This window comes from Tenrec ecaudatus, chromosome 1, assembly GCF_050624435.1.
Source record: "Tenrec ecaudatus isolate mTenEca1 chromosome 1, mTenEca1.hap1, whole genome shotgun sequence".
Lineage (NCBI taxonomy): Eukaryota > Metazoa > Chordata > Mammalia > Afrosoricida > Tenrecidae > Tenrec > Tenrec ecaudatus.
The window spans coordinates 186,201,712-186,214,929 of NC_134530.1; the positions used below are offsets into that span (position 1 = coordinate 186,201,712).

The window sequence follows — 13,218 nt, forward strand, 5'->3', positions numbered from 1 at the left end:
CCTTTGAGAAAATTCTCAGGTGGCACCTGAGTCAGGCCACATGCAGGGCTGTGGCTGAGCCCAGGTGTTCTCCACAGTCACCCAAATAAACTGGAGACCCTGACAATGGCCAGGCCACATATTGGTCCAGCTACAGAGAGAACAGATGACAGAATGATGTAAGGTCACAAAAAGGTAAAGGCTTGAAGGTGCTGGGTAGGTCAGTGCATCAGGAGAAGGAAGAACACATGGGAATGCTGGGTTGGGGCAGACAGGATCAGTAGGGTCTTTAACCAGGATGGGGATAGCAGGTAACATTGTGAGTAGTGGGATGGGGATCCAGGGGGACCAGCTCTATAGCTTTGGAACCTAGTCAGTGTACAAGTAAGCAATGGGTGTGGTTTTCTGATAAGTATGAGCTTGTGGTGTGTGGCCTAGCCAAAAGCTGCATGATCTCCAGCCTAAGGGTGGGGATCCACAATGATAATCTCAAAGTTCATAATTCACCACAATGTCCAAAGGTAATTGGAGTGAGTTGGAATGGTGATTTATTCCCCCAGATAACCAACGGGACCGCACACCTTTGAAGCAAATGACACCAGCTTAAGGAAAAGTGTCATTCCACCCCCTGTGAGTGCTTACAATTCCATTTGTACCAATGAAACAGCAGAAGGAGGTTTCTAGAAGAATTCGTGGTAAATTTGGAATCCATTTTTTCCCCTTGAAAATGAATGAGAAAGCAAGAACCACTGGTCATTGGCAACCACCTTGCAACCCAAGAAAGGGACCAGCCATAGAATGAGACTCAAAAATGTAAACATCAGAGCGAACAAAACACACACCACTTTGATAACCATCACTGTGGACTACCAATCTCAAACCTTTCTGACCTCAACTTCTATTATAGGACAAAATTCACTTATGTTTGATTCTTTTTCAGTTGGGTTTTCTGGTACTTGTAACCCAAAGCATTGGAATTGGTAGGAATGATGGGTTGCCTAGTTGTTAACAAACACTGGGGGAAATGCAAGACTGTTAAAAAGCAAAGACAGCAGTTGCACATTGGGTGCCCCTAACATAAGCCTTGGTCTCTTCCTCGACCTTGATTGTTAATAAAGAAAGAAGACTGAAGAACTGATGCATTTGAGTTACGTTGGTGAAAAACGTACATATAGTGGCAGAAGAATGGACAATTAGCCTTGGAGGAAGTATGGCCTTAACAGCAAAGGTGGCCTGACTTTCTTGCTTACTTGGGACATGTCATCAGGGAAAGCCAATCACTTGAAAAGGACCATGCTTGGTAAAGCAGAGGGTCAGAGAAAGCAGCAGCCCATGAGATGGGCTGACCCAGTGGGACGGCAACTGTGAGCTAGCTCAAAACTTAATCCCAAACCAAGCTCACTACCACCGAGTCAACATTCTGATTCAAAGATATTTTTCAAAGAGATGTTTAATAAATTTGAGGATGGCTAGGACCAGCGTTTCATTCTGCTGCACAATAAGGTCACTTTGAGTCAGTGTCGGTGACAGCTGGCAACAAGTGTTCCAAATGTATGGTAGTGTGCCTCTCAGCAAGATTGGAGAGCGGCATCTCTCCTACCACTTCTAGACCCCTTGTGGTTCTTCCGCTTCAATATGCGTTAACCAATACATACTGAACATGCCATTTACCTGCAGAGCTCGTTAATATGCAGAGCCCACGGGTTGTTTCCAGAGGCAGGTACTCCAGTCCCAGAAAGTCACCATTTTCAAACCCAGGTGAATATGAAGCAGATTAATTACAGCAGATACTTTTGTTGTGTCTCACCCAATACCATCATTTTCTCCTCAACCCCTCTTAACAACCAGATCATCTGTGCAGCGGCAAGGTGCGTGGGCCTGGGGCAGAGTACCTTACAGACTGTAAAGGCAAAGCTTCAGAAAGTAAAAGCTCTTTTCCTGCTTCTGAAAGACCAATGGGATGCAGGAAGTTACAGGTGATAGATACCTTGGCACCACAAAGAGAGAAACCACAAGCCAAGGGTGGAAGCTACAAGGAGCCTGGGGGTTCCGGATAACTTCCTCAAGCAGCCGCATCTGCCCTGTCCTATTTGCATCCTGGCATCTTGTTAACAGAAAACAAAAACAACCCTATTTGGCTATACCACTACAGTCAGGTTTTGATAATGTGCAATTATACCCAGTATGAACTGACACACTGGTGGTCCGTAAGACCATCTGAGAAACGCTGCCCTGGTGTGCTAGGCATCCAGGAGGGCCTGCATAGTCGTTCCTCATATACTTGCATCCGTTTTCCTTCAGTAGAGAATTGTGCATCATTCTAAAGTTTTGTTGAGATGAACTAATGGATTATAAATAATAAACCACCAGACCATAAAATTCAGTTTTATTTGGCTTTAAAAATAAAATGAGAAGTCATATCAAGCCTTACTCTGCAATATAAGAATGACAATTACTCCTACATGTTCCTTTTAGAGACAAAGATTGTGGAACATTATTCTCCCTCATCTCATCACCAGTATTTACTAAATTTGAGGTGGGGGCAAGAGAAGAATATATGAGGGAGGCAATAATTATAATACCTTGACAAAAATGATAGGTCTCGTGCTTTGAACAGTAATATATCAATTGTACAATTCTTTGATAACAAGCCCTCCCATGACTCTTGCTCTAACTTGGAAGTAGGATCTCCTTTGAGTTTAGGGTGCCATATCTGGCCCTGAAGAAGTTTTGAGAACCTCAAGTACAGCAATGTAATGTGACTATTTACAGTTAGATCTTTAAACCAGTCTCTCGAGTGCTTGTAAAATAAATGCAGTAGTAAATTATTTCTGTGGCTATTCAGTAAAACCCTTGTCAGGTAAAATTCTTCAGCTCTTGAGCCAGGGTATGACCAGATTTGATCCAATTCCACACATCACATTGGTGCTGTTAATAATGCACTGTTAGAGAAAGGAGCCAGTGTCCATCTGTAAAAACCCAAAGCAACATATTAAATCCTAAACATTTCAGATAAAATGCCTTACTTTTAAAATTCAACCTGAAAACGTACTGCGAACTTTCCACTTATTATCTGGAAACATGACTTCCAAAAGAAGTCACACGTTACGGGCTTTGAGTGCTATATTGAAGGTGAGTGCCTCTACACAGCCATCTTCTGTAGAGACACTACACTCATTCAGTAAGAAAAGTCTTGTCAAGTGGGGTTTTCAGGGAAAAGAAACTTTTGGAAAGTTGAATTGGAGTAAACATCTTTTACCATAGAAGAACTAAAAATTGTTTTCTTAAATTGGAATAAGAATTTAAAGAACAGGGTTGGAAAGATCGTGAAAAATCAATCCCTTCCCCCCGCATTAGTTGACTGGTAGCATAGTAGGTTACACATGGGACTGCTAACCACAAGGTCAGCAGTTTGAAACTACCAACTGCTCTGCTAGAGAGAGACACAGCTTTCTACTGTGAAGAGCCGCTGTTTTGGAAGCCCACGGGGGCAGTTCTACTCTGTTCAGTAGGGTCTCTGAGTCAGAATAGACCTGATGGCAATGAGTTTGGGAGGTTGGTTTGTGGTGCTGTCGGGTGAGTGTTGCACTGCTAACCTCAAGGTCGGCAACTTGAGCTCATCAGCTGCTCTGCTGGAGAAACAGGAGGCTGTCTGCTCCAGTAAAGACTCGCAGCCTCGCACATCCTCTGGAGGGTCGCTATGAATCGGACTCTTGATGGCAATGGATTGGGTTGAGTTGGTTTTGATTAGACTTCACATATATGAAACAAGGTCCTGCTACTATGGAGGAAAGGTTGACCCTCAGATGGCTGCCTAAAAGGAACTAAGCTTTTTTGTTAAAAGGATTCACTGGCCATAATTGGTCGATGCAGCTTTCTTTCCCACAACAAACATTCTGGAAACTACCTTGATCATTGCAAATGACAGAGGTAGGACTAGACTTTCTATCCAAAAGGTCTTAGGAGTCAGCTATCTTAATCTGACTGGGGCAGGGTAGCATGAGGAGGAAACTCTCTTGGGGCTGTGCTCATCCTGCACAATCATTTTTCCTTTGATGACATATTTCTTAGAAGTGGCTTGGCAGCTGGCTGAGAAGATTGAGGGCAGGAAGTCCGTGCTGAGTTGCTTTGCCTTTGCCTAGTCAAAGTGCCAACCCCTTGAGTGATCTCAGTGCTGTCAGATCTGTCTTCTCCACTCCACTCAGCAGGAAGTTTTGGCTAAACAGAGCCACAAGTGTTGTAGGATCCCCCATCACCCATCCTGTCCCCCCATCACCCATCCTGTCCCCACATCCCTTATCAGTCCTGGCTCAATGTGACAGTCCCCCTCTCTCTGGGCATATTCGAGCACTCCTCTCATTTCCCTAACTGACATAGTTCTCATTTTGAAGGACAAGACTGGGGACAAAAGCCTAAGAAATTCTTGATAATCAAATGTTTTTGAAGACTGGTCTTTGATCTTTGAATTTCATGCAAACATGTCATTTTACACCATAACAGAAAACAGTGTTTTAAATAATTTAAGAGTTCAGTGAAATAACTTTTTCCATTAAAACAAAAAAAAGTTTTTTTTAATTAAAAAATATTTTTAAGTCTTCAAATAAAGTTGATCCTCTAGAAAGATATCCATCCATGATTAGCCCATGTAGCTCCACGGGGAATGCATAGCCAGGAGAAGAAAAGCTTCTTAGATACTAATTCCAGCATGATGCAGGCCCACTCCCACTAATCCCATCAATCTCTAATGCGCTATCGTTTTTCTGTTGAAAATCCAGAGGAGTCTTGTCCCAATATTAACAAGCTGCCTCAAAGTGTCTCTGCATAACACCTACGTTTTGTTACATATCATGTTGATTTTAGCTGTGAAGTTTAATAAGAGAAATCTCATTGAGTACCAGGTTTATTACCTCACTCATTCTCCTCCGACACTCTTTTTTGACCATGCTATTCTTTTTGTTGGCTGAAGAAAAAAGAAAAGGACGTCATTGACTGAATCAGTCCAAACACATGTCTTCAACAGAAAAACTAAATTAGGAGTTGGCAAGAAGAGATGGCAGAAGAATAGCTTGAGTTCTCAATTTGCTTTTCCCTTATATGTCTCCCCTTTTCCTTCCTTACTTCATAGGGGCTTTTTTCCTGTTGTCCCTCAAATTTTATAACAGGCAGAGGAACTGACAAACTCAAACAGGAACAGACAGGTCCCCTGTATTATTAAGGTGAGTAAGACTGATGGGAGTGCTGTGGACTAGGGCACATAGGAGAGCTTCTGCATCTTCTAGGAGCTGGTCAGTGCTCACCTCTACCTGATTGTTGCTCCACATGAGTATAAAAGTCTAGTATTGAAAAGCGCACATGGAAGAAGCACACCAGCTGGTGTGAGCATGAGGTGTCGAAGGGATCAGGTATCAGACATCAAAGAAGAAAAAATCATACCATTATGTGCTCACCTCCCACTATGATCGCTGAAGACAAATGGGTGCATAAGCAAATGTGGTGAAGAAAGCTAATGGTGCCCAGCTATCAAAAAATATAGCACCTGGGGTCTTAAAGGCTTGAAGGTAAACAAGCAGCCATGTAGCTCAGAACCAACAAAGCCTACATGGGAAAAAAAATGCACCTGCCTGTGTGACCACGAGGTGTCGAAGAAATCAGGTATCAAAGAACAAATAATCAAATCATTGTGAATGAGGGGGAGTGCAGATTGGGGACCCAAGACCCATCTGTAGGCAACTGGACATCCCCTTACAGAGGGTTACGGGGAGGAGATGAGCCAGTCAGGATGCAGTGTAGCAACAATGAAACATACAACTTTCCTCTAGTTCCTAAATGCTTCCTCCCTGCCCCCCTCCACCCGCACTATCATGATCACAATTCTGCCTTACAAAACTGGCTAAACTGGAGGATATACACTGGTAAAGAAAGGAACTGGAAACACAGGGAATCCAGGACAGATGATCCCTTCAGGACAAGTGATGAGAGTGGAGATACTGGGGGGGTGGAGAGAAGGTGGGGTAGAAAGGAGCAAACCATTCCAGGAATCTACATAGAACCTCCCTGGGGAATGGACAACAGAAAAGTGGGTGAAGGGAGACATTGGACAGTGTAAGATATGACAAAATAACACTTTATAAATTATCAAGGGTTCATGAGGGAAGGGGGAACAGGAAGGGAAGGGAAAAATGAGGAGTTGATACCAAGGGCTCAAGTAGAAAGTAAATGCTTTGAGAACGATGATGATGGAAAAAAATGTACAACTGTGTTTGACACGATATATGGATGTATGGATTGTGATAAGAGTTGTATGAGCCACCAATAAAATGATTTTTTAAAGTCTAATGTTGAAAGATATGATTTTTCATAAAAAGCTTACAAATCTGGATCTTCTTGTGAAATTGCTGGATGTTTATATGAGTACTTGGCAACTGATAAAGCAATTTTTTTAAAAAAGTGTTGTGGGGAAACATTATTAGGGACTGGATTCTTTCCAGGAGTCTACCCTTTGTGACTTTTGTTCCAAACTTATTAAGGCAGCGGTTCCCAACCTGTAGGTCATGACCCCTCTGGGGGTTGAACAACCCTTTCACAGGGGTCACCTGATTCATAACAGTAATAAAATTACAGTTATAAAATAAAATTGCAGTTATGAAATAACAACAAAAATAATGTTATGGTTGAGGGGTCACCACAGCATGAGGAATTGTATGAAAGGGTCCCGGCATTAGGAAGATTGAGAACCACTGCATTAAGGGAATAGCAACCCCATTACCATTGAGCCATTCCAGCTCACAGCGACCTTTTATGAGAGAGTAGAACTGCCCTTAGGGTTTCCAAGGTTATAAATCTTCATGGGAAGAGACAGCCTCATCTCTCTCCCACCAAGTGACTGAACGGCTAACCTTGTGGTTAACAGCCAGCCTAGTGCTCAACCCACTATGCCCCCAGGGCACCTATAGAGGGAATAAAGTGGTGTGTTTTCTTTGTGCTTCAAAAATACTTCAAAAGGTCCCAAAGGAATAGAGACCTTTGGGCTCAAGAACAGTAGAGACTGTGCCCTGCTTCCTGGGAGGCCTTAGGATTGATTTCTGACTCAGCAGCCCACAGGGTGGACTGCCACTGGACTTGAGCTCCCAGCAGCAGACAGGTCTCGTCAAAACAAAAGGACATGCGCACACTAGGGGGATGGCCATGTTGGTATTAGCCAGCTGGGATGGGTGATCATGGTCAAAGGGGACTCCTTAAATCATGACTACAGAGTTCTAGAATGGAAGGGATGCAATAAGAGGCATCTGACAAGTCTTCCAGAACAGAGTCATATTTACTTGTTTAATGTCTATCCCTCCATCCAAACAATGACCTCCACAAAGATAGGGACCCTACTGGCTTGCTCACCTACTAGTGCTTGACACATGCCTACCTTACAATGTATGAGCAACGCAGTGTCACTGAATATTATAAAGATCATGCAAGGGTGAAATAGTGAAATATCAAATAGTGCTAAAGCCTCATCTGTCAGTTTGTCATACTGTGGTGGCTTGTGTGTTGCTGTGATGTGACTGGTATTTCAAATGCCAACAAGGTGGCCCAAAGGGACAAATTCAGTAGAACTGATAGATTAAGAACACACAATGAAGAAGGAATCAGATGCCTACTTCGGAGGAAGCAGCAGCTGACAACCTTATACATAGCTTTGAAACATTGTCAGATACTGAAAGCTTAGCGGATGAAAGCAGAACATTGTCAGAGGCCTCGTGGATCAGAAGACACTCAAAATATGATGGAGGAGGCATTGACCTAGTGGTGTTGACCATGGTGACATGAGTTTAAGGTTAAAGCTTGTGGGAGTGAAGCCTTCAGAATCTTCATTTGAATGGGACATGAATCAAGGCAAGGAGAAATAGCTACATAGCTATGTGAATGATTGGAAGTTGGGATGTATAAAGTATGAATCTAGGAATTTTGGAGATGGTAAAAATTAAATGAGATACATAAAAATTGATATCCTACACAGTGAGCTGGAATGGACTGGTATTGGTCATTTAGAATCAGAAAAATCACATGATTTACTCTGCTGGCAATGACATAATCAAGAGGAATGGCATTGCATTCATTGTCAAAATGGACATTCCAAAATCAATCTTGAAGCACAATGCTGTCTCTGATAGAATTATATCTACCTGTCTTTAAATAAATCCAATCAATACAACTATTATTATTATTAAACCAACCCCAAAGCTAGTGTTGAAGAAATTGAAGAATTCTAGCAGTGAATCAGTCAGAATTCGATGCAACATGCAATTAAGATGCTTTGATAATTATTGGTGATTGGAGAGCAAAACTTGGAAACAAAGAGCCAGGAAGAGAAGTTGGAAAAGATGGACTTGGTGACAGAAATGAAGCTGGAGATTTTGCATTGACAGAATTTTTGCAAGACCAATGACTTGTTCATAGAAAATATCTTTTTCCACCACACAAGTGGTGACTATATACCTGGACAGCTCCTGAAGGAAAATACAGAAATCAAATTAACTAAATCTGTGGGAAGAGACAATGGAGAAGGAGAAACCCAATATCAGCAGCTAAAACCAAGCCAGGAGCTAACTATGAAACAGACCAGATTTGTTCGCATGTAAGTTCAGAATAAAGCTGAAGAAAATTAAAACAAGTCCACAAGAACTGAAACATGACCTGGATTTTAAGAACAGAATTCATGCATTGAACCTTACTTACAGAAGACCCGGAGAGCAGTGGAAGGACATCAAGAGCATCATTCATGAAGAAAGCAAAAGACAGGAAAGAAAGAAAACAACAAAGTGGTTGTCAGAAGAGGTTCTAAAACTTGCTCTTAATCATAAAGTAGCTAAAGCAAATGGAAGAAATGATGAAGTCAAAGAGCTGCATAGGATTTTTCAAAGGGCAGCTCAAGAAGACAAAGTCAAATACTATAATGAACTGTGCAAAGACCTAGAGTTAGAAAACCAAAAAGGAAGAACACGCTCAACAAATCTTAAACAACTCAAGAAAAAATCCAAGTCTCGAGTTGAAAAATTGTAGGATTCTAGGGGCAAAATATTGAATGATGCAGAAAGCATCAAAAGAAGATGGAAAGAATACAGAGTCACTGTGCCAAAAAGAACTAGTTGACATCACATCATTTCAGGAGGTAGCAAATGAGCAAGGACCAATGATGCTGAAGGAAAAAGTCCAAGCTGCAACAAAAGGATTAGCCAAAAACAAGGCTCCAGGAATGGATGGAGTACCTACTGAAATGTTTCAACAAGCTGATGAAGCCCTGGAAGCCCTCGCTCACTTTTCTGTGCCAGGAAATCTGGAAGACAGCTACTTGGCCAAAGAAAGGTGACTTGAGAGAATGTGAAAATTATTGAACAATATCATTGATCGCACATGCAAATACAATTTTGCTGAAGATCATGCAACGACAGTTACAGTATTACATTGAAAGTCCTGTAAGAAGCTCAGGCTGGATCCAGAAGAGGATGTCGGATGGATCTTGGCTAAAAGCAGAGAACATAAAAAAAGATGTTTCTCAAAAACTCCAAACTCACTGCCATTGAGTCAAGACTGACTCAGAGAGACCCCCTGTGAGTTTCCAAGACTGTAACTGTTGACAGGATTGAAAAGCCCAGTCTTCTTTCCACACAGATTCTGGTGGTTTCAAACTGCCAACCATGCAGGTCACAGCCCAACAAATACCACTACACCACCAGGGCTGCTAAGTGTTTACTTGTATTTTATTGACTACGCAAAGGCATTCGACTGTGTGGATCATAACAAACTATGGACAACCTTGAGAAGCATGGGAATTCCAGAACACGTCATTGTGCTCATGAGGAACTTGTACCTGGATCCAGAGGCAGCTGTGGGAACAGAAGAAGGGAATACTACAGTTTAAAATCAGGAAAGGTGTGCATCAGGACTGTATCCTCTCACCATACTTCCTCAATCTGCATGCTGAGCAAATCATCAGAGAAGCTAGATTACCTGAAGAAGAGTGTGGCATCAGGATTGGAGGAAGACTTGTTAACAACGTGCAATATGCAAATGACACAACCTTGCTTGCTGAAAGTGAGGACTTGAAGCATTGACTGAGGAAGATTAAGGATTGTAGCCTTCAGTAGATGCTTCGATTCTATGTAAAGAAGACCAAAATCCTCACAACTGGATCAAAAGGTTACACCATGATAAATGGAAAAAAGATTGAAGTTGCCAAGGATTTCGTCTTTCTTGGATCCACAAGCATTGCTCATGGAAGCTGCAGTCAAAAGCTCAAGAGCTGCGGTGCTTTAAGTAAATCTGATGCACAAGATCTCTAAAATATTGAGAAGCAAGAATGTTCTTTGAGGACTAAGATGTGCCTGCCCCAAGCCATGGTCTTTTCAATTGCCTCATATGCATGTGAAAGTTGGACATGGAATAAGGAAGACCTTAAAAGAACCGATACGGTTGAACTGTGGTGCTGGAGAAGAATATTGAAAATACCCTGGACCGTTGAACAAACAAATCTGTCTTGGAAGGATAGCCAGAGTGCTCCTTAGAGGCAAGGCTGGCAACGCTTCATCTTACATGCTTTGGAGATGTTGTCAGAAGAAACCAGTCCCTGGAAAGGACATCATACTTGGTAAAGCCAAGTCGAGGGACAGTGACAAAGAGGAAGGCCTCGATGAGATGGACTGACACCGTGGCTGCTACAGGTTTGGGAACAATTGTGAGGCTGGCCCAGGACTAGGCCGTGCTTGTTCTGTTGTGCATGGGGCTGAAATGGGTCAGAACTGAGTGCATGACCCCCAGCAACAGCAAAGACTCACTTTGTAGCCACCATTCGAAACTATGTACATCTCACCAAAACTATCGATGTATGTGGATTGCCTGTTGTCTAAGCTGGCAGACCACGTACATTATGAATGCCAGAAGTGTATGGTGATGGCAATATATAACATTAAAAGCATTATTTCTTTAATAAAAAAATAAACACCAGGATGGTTCAGAGGAAAGAAAGAAATGAAGGGGTAACTTTGTTGTCAAACTGGGGCCTCAGAGAGAATAGTGACCCTGGAATTGTTTGGGCAGTGGTGCTGAGAAAAAAAGATCTTAACTGTAATTTTTATAAATAAAGGTCTTCCTGTCTAGTTTTCTTGGTATTATGCGGGGGGGGGGGGAGGTTATAATAACTTGACCCAAAGAATTTCACCTCTGTTCTTGGTTCCTGTGAGATAACCTCTGAAACTTGGGGATTTCTTCAGTAATCTTGAGAGTCTTTGATGAGTGTTCTGGACCATACAGACATACAACTTTGGAAACACTGCTCTGTATTTGGAAGTTCTACTCTGTCTAGGATCACTGCAGTACTTAATATGGGCGTCTTAGCCACAGTCATTGTAACTACCACCAAATGACTTTTTCCTGATGGGTCTAGTCTAGGTAAGAGACGGGAGGAGAAGCTGCTGATAGGGTTATATGATTCGGCGTGTGTGGCTGTTAAGCAAGCTAACTGTGATCATAAACACTTGGAACTCTAACATGGGCATTGGTCAGCTGTGTCATCCTGCTAGGTATAAAATGAGTCATCACAGAAGCAGAAAAGGGGGTGGAAGTCCCTCACCACCATCAAGATAGAAGTGCCAGGAGTGGAACATATCCTTTTGACCCCAAGATCCCTGCATATTGAACCTCCTCCATCCAGGGAGAGAAAGCTGTGAGACCACAGAAGCAGCAGCAGTAGAACCAAGACTGGGAACATGAGGCAGACAGTGGGTGGTCACTTCCCTCACCACGTCCATTGTCATGAGTATGTCTGTACTTTCATGTGACCACTGCAATGAATGATCAAACCGAGGGGACACATAGAAAATGTGGGCGGGACCACTGGTGTCCGAACTGTTAAAGAAAGTTGGAGGTTGGGGCCATACCTGACCACCACCTCAGGGCGGAATCACTGGGCTGATGTTGAGTTTGAGTCTCCTGTTCACCGATGCAGTCCGGAGAGGTCAGACCTGCATGGTCTCCTGTATGCCTTCGCTGCAGCCATTATAAGTCAGAATCAATTCGCCAGCAACGGGCTTGAGACACTTACTTAATGACTACCCAAATGGCCCACCAACCTAGTCCTTTGAATTGTGGCTATGACCATTGTTTGGAATCCTCAAGGATCGTATTCCCTTCAGCTACTGGGAGAAAAGCAGCTCCCCACACCTGGGCTCAATATTAAAGACTATCTTCCTTCCCTTTTCCTGCTCTGCCCTGTAGCCCCGTGTAGCTCCAGATGTTCTGGGCAGGAGCAGAACACAATGTACAAGCTGCTCTCTCTTGTCAATATATGGAGGGAGGGGTGTAGAAGATGAAGGAGCCTCCTGGATTTTAGTGTCTTGAAAGTATCTCACATGGGATCTCTCCCGAAGCTGTGTGACAGCCAGGAAGGGCCCAAGGATGGAGTCTCTTTGGAAAGTTAACTTCTGTAACACTTAAAGAAGTTGATGAATGATAAACACTCACTGTATTTTGTAGAATTTTTGAATCTTTATAGAATTTAATGAACTTTACATATATCAAAGTTCCTTCTCATTTGTTTTCCTACCACTGGAGAGCTATCTCTTACTTGTATCCAGGCCGCTGCTAGTATTGATATTATTGGTAGACTCGGATGATAGGATAATCAGTAACTTGCTTAAGTCTGATGTTCCCTGAATCTAAAGAGGAAAAGTCAAAATTAGTCAAAACAGAAAACTCTCTGATCATCATTAAGCTGACTGCATCCTACCCTTTCTACAGAATATAAGGAATTAATTAACACCTAGAATGGGCCTCCTAGCACAGCTCTACCTTTGTCACTCTGATTTTTAAATCCCCTTTTGTGTTTGTTCCATGAAATCTTGAGGCAGTTATTTATTTATGGGGCCAGAGGGACAGTATCAAATAGATCTTGCCATATGGCATTGTCCATGGTACCATCAAATTAATAAACACTCCTATAATCATGGTCAGTGAGTTTTACTGGGAATCCATGATGTGGGTGGGGGGAGTGGGGAGGGCGGTGATCTCCAGGAAGGTTATTTCACTTTGGTTGGTGGATGAGCCAAGGATGGGGCAGCCTGCCCTTGGCAAAAATGTGTAACATTATTCCCAATGGGAAAATCTCCCCAGTATTATCTTGCTAATCATGCATTTTTTCAAACTCTTCAAAAATGTTTTTTTAACAATTTTATTGACATATCACTTACCGAGCTA

General features: G+C 42.5%; 1 protein-coding gene across 1 annotated transcript in view; it reads right to left on the reverse strand.

Moving 5' to 3' along the window:
- Window positions 1-4,835: 4,835 nt before the first annotated feature.
- Window positions 4,836-13,218, reverse strand: part of SLC9C2 (solute carrier family 9 member C2 (putative)) — a 98,360-nt gene continuing 89,977 nt past the window's right edge. Inside the window, exons 26-27 of the mRNA XM_075541189.1 lie at window positions 12,590-12,680; window positions 4,836-4,939 (exon numbers count right to left, since the gene is read on the reverse strand). Coding sequence (XP_075397304.1) covers window positions 4,836-4,939; window positions 12,590-12,680 — 195 coding nt within the window. The remainder of the gene's footprint in view (window positions 4,940-12,589; window positions 12,681-13,218) is intronic.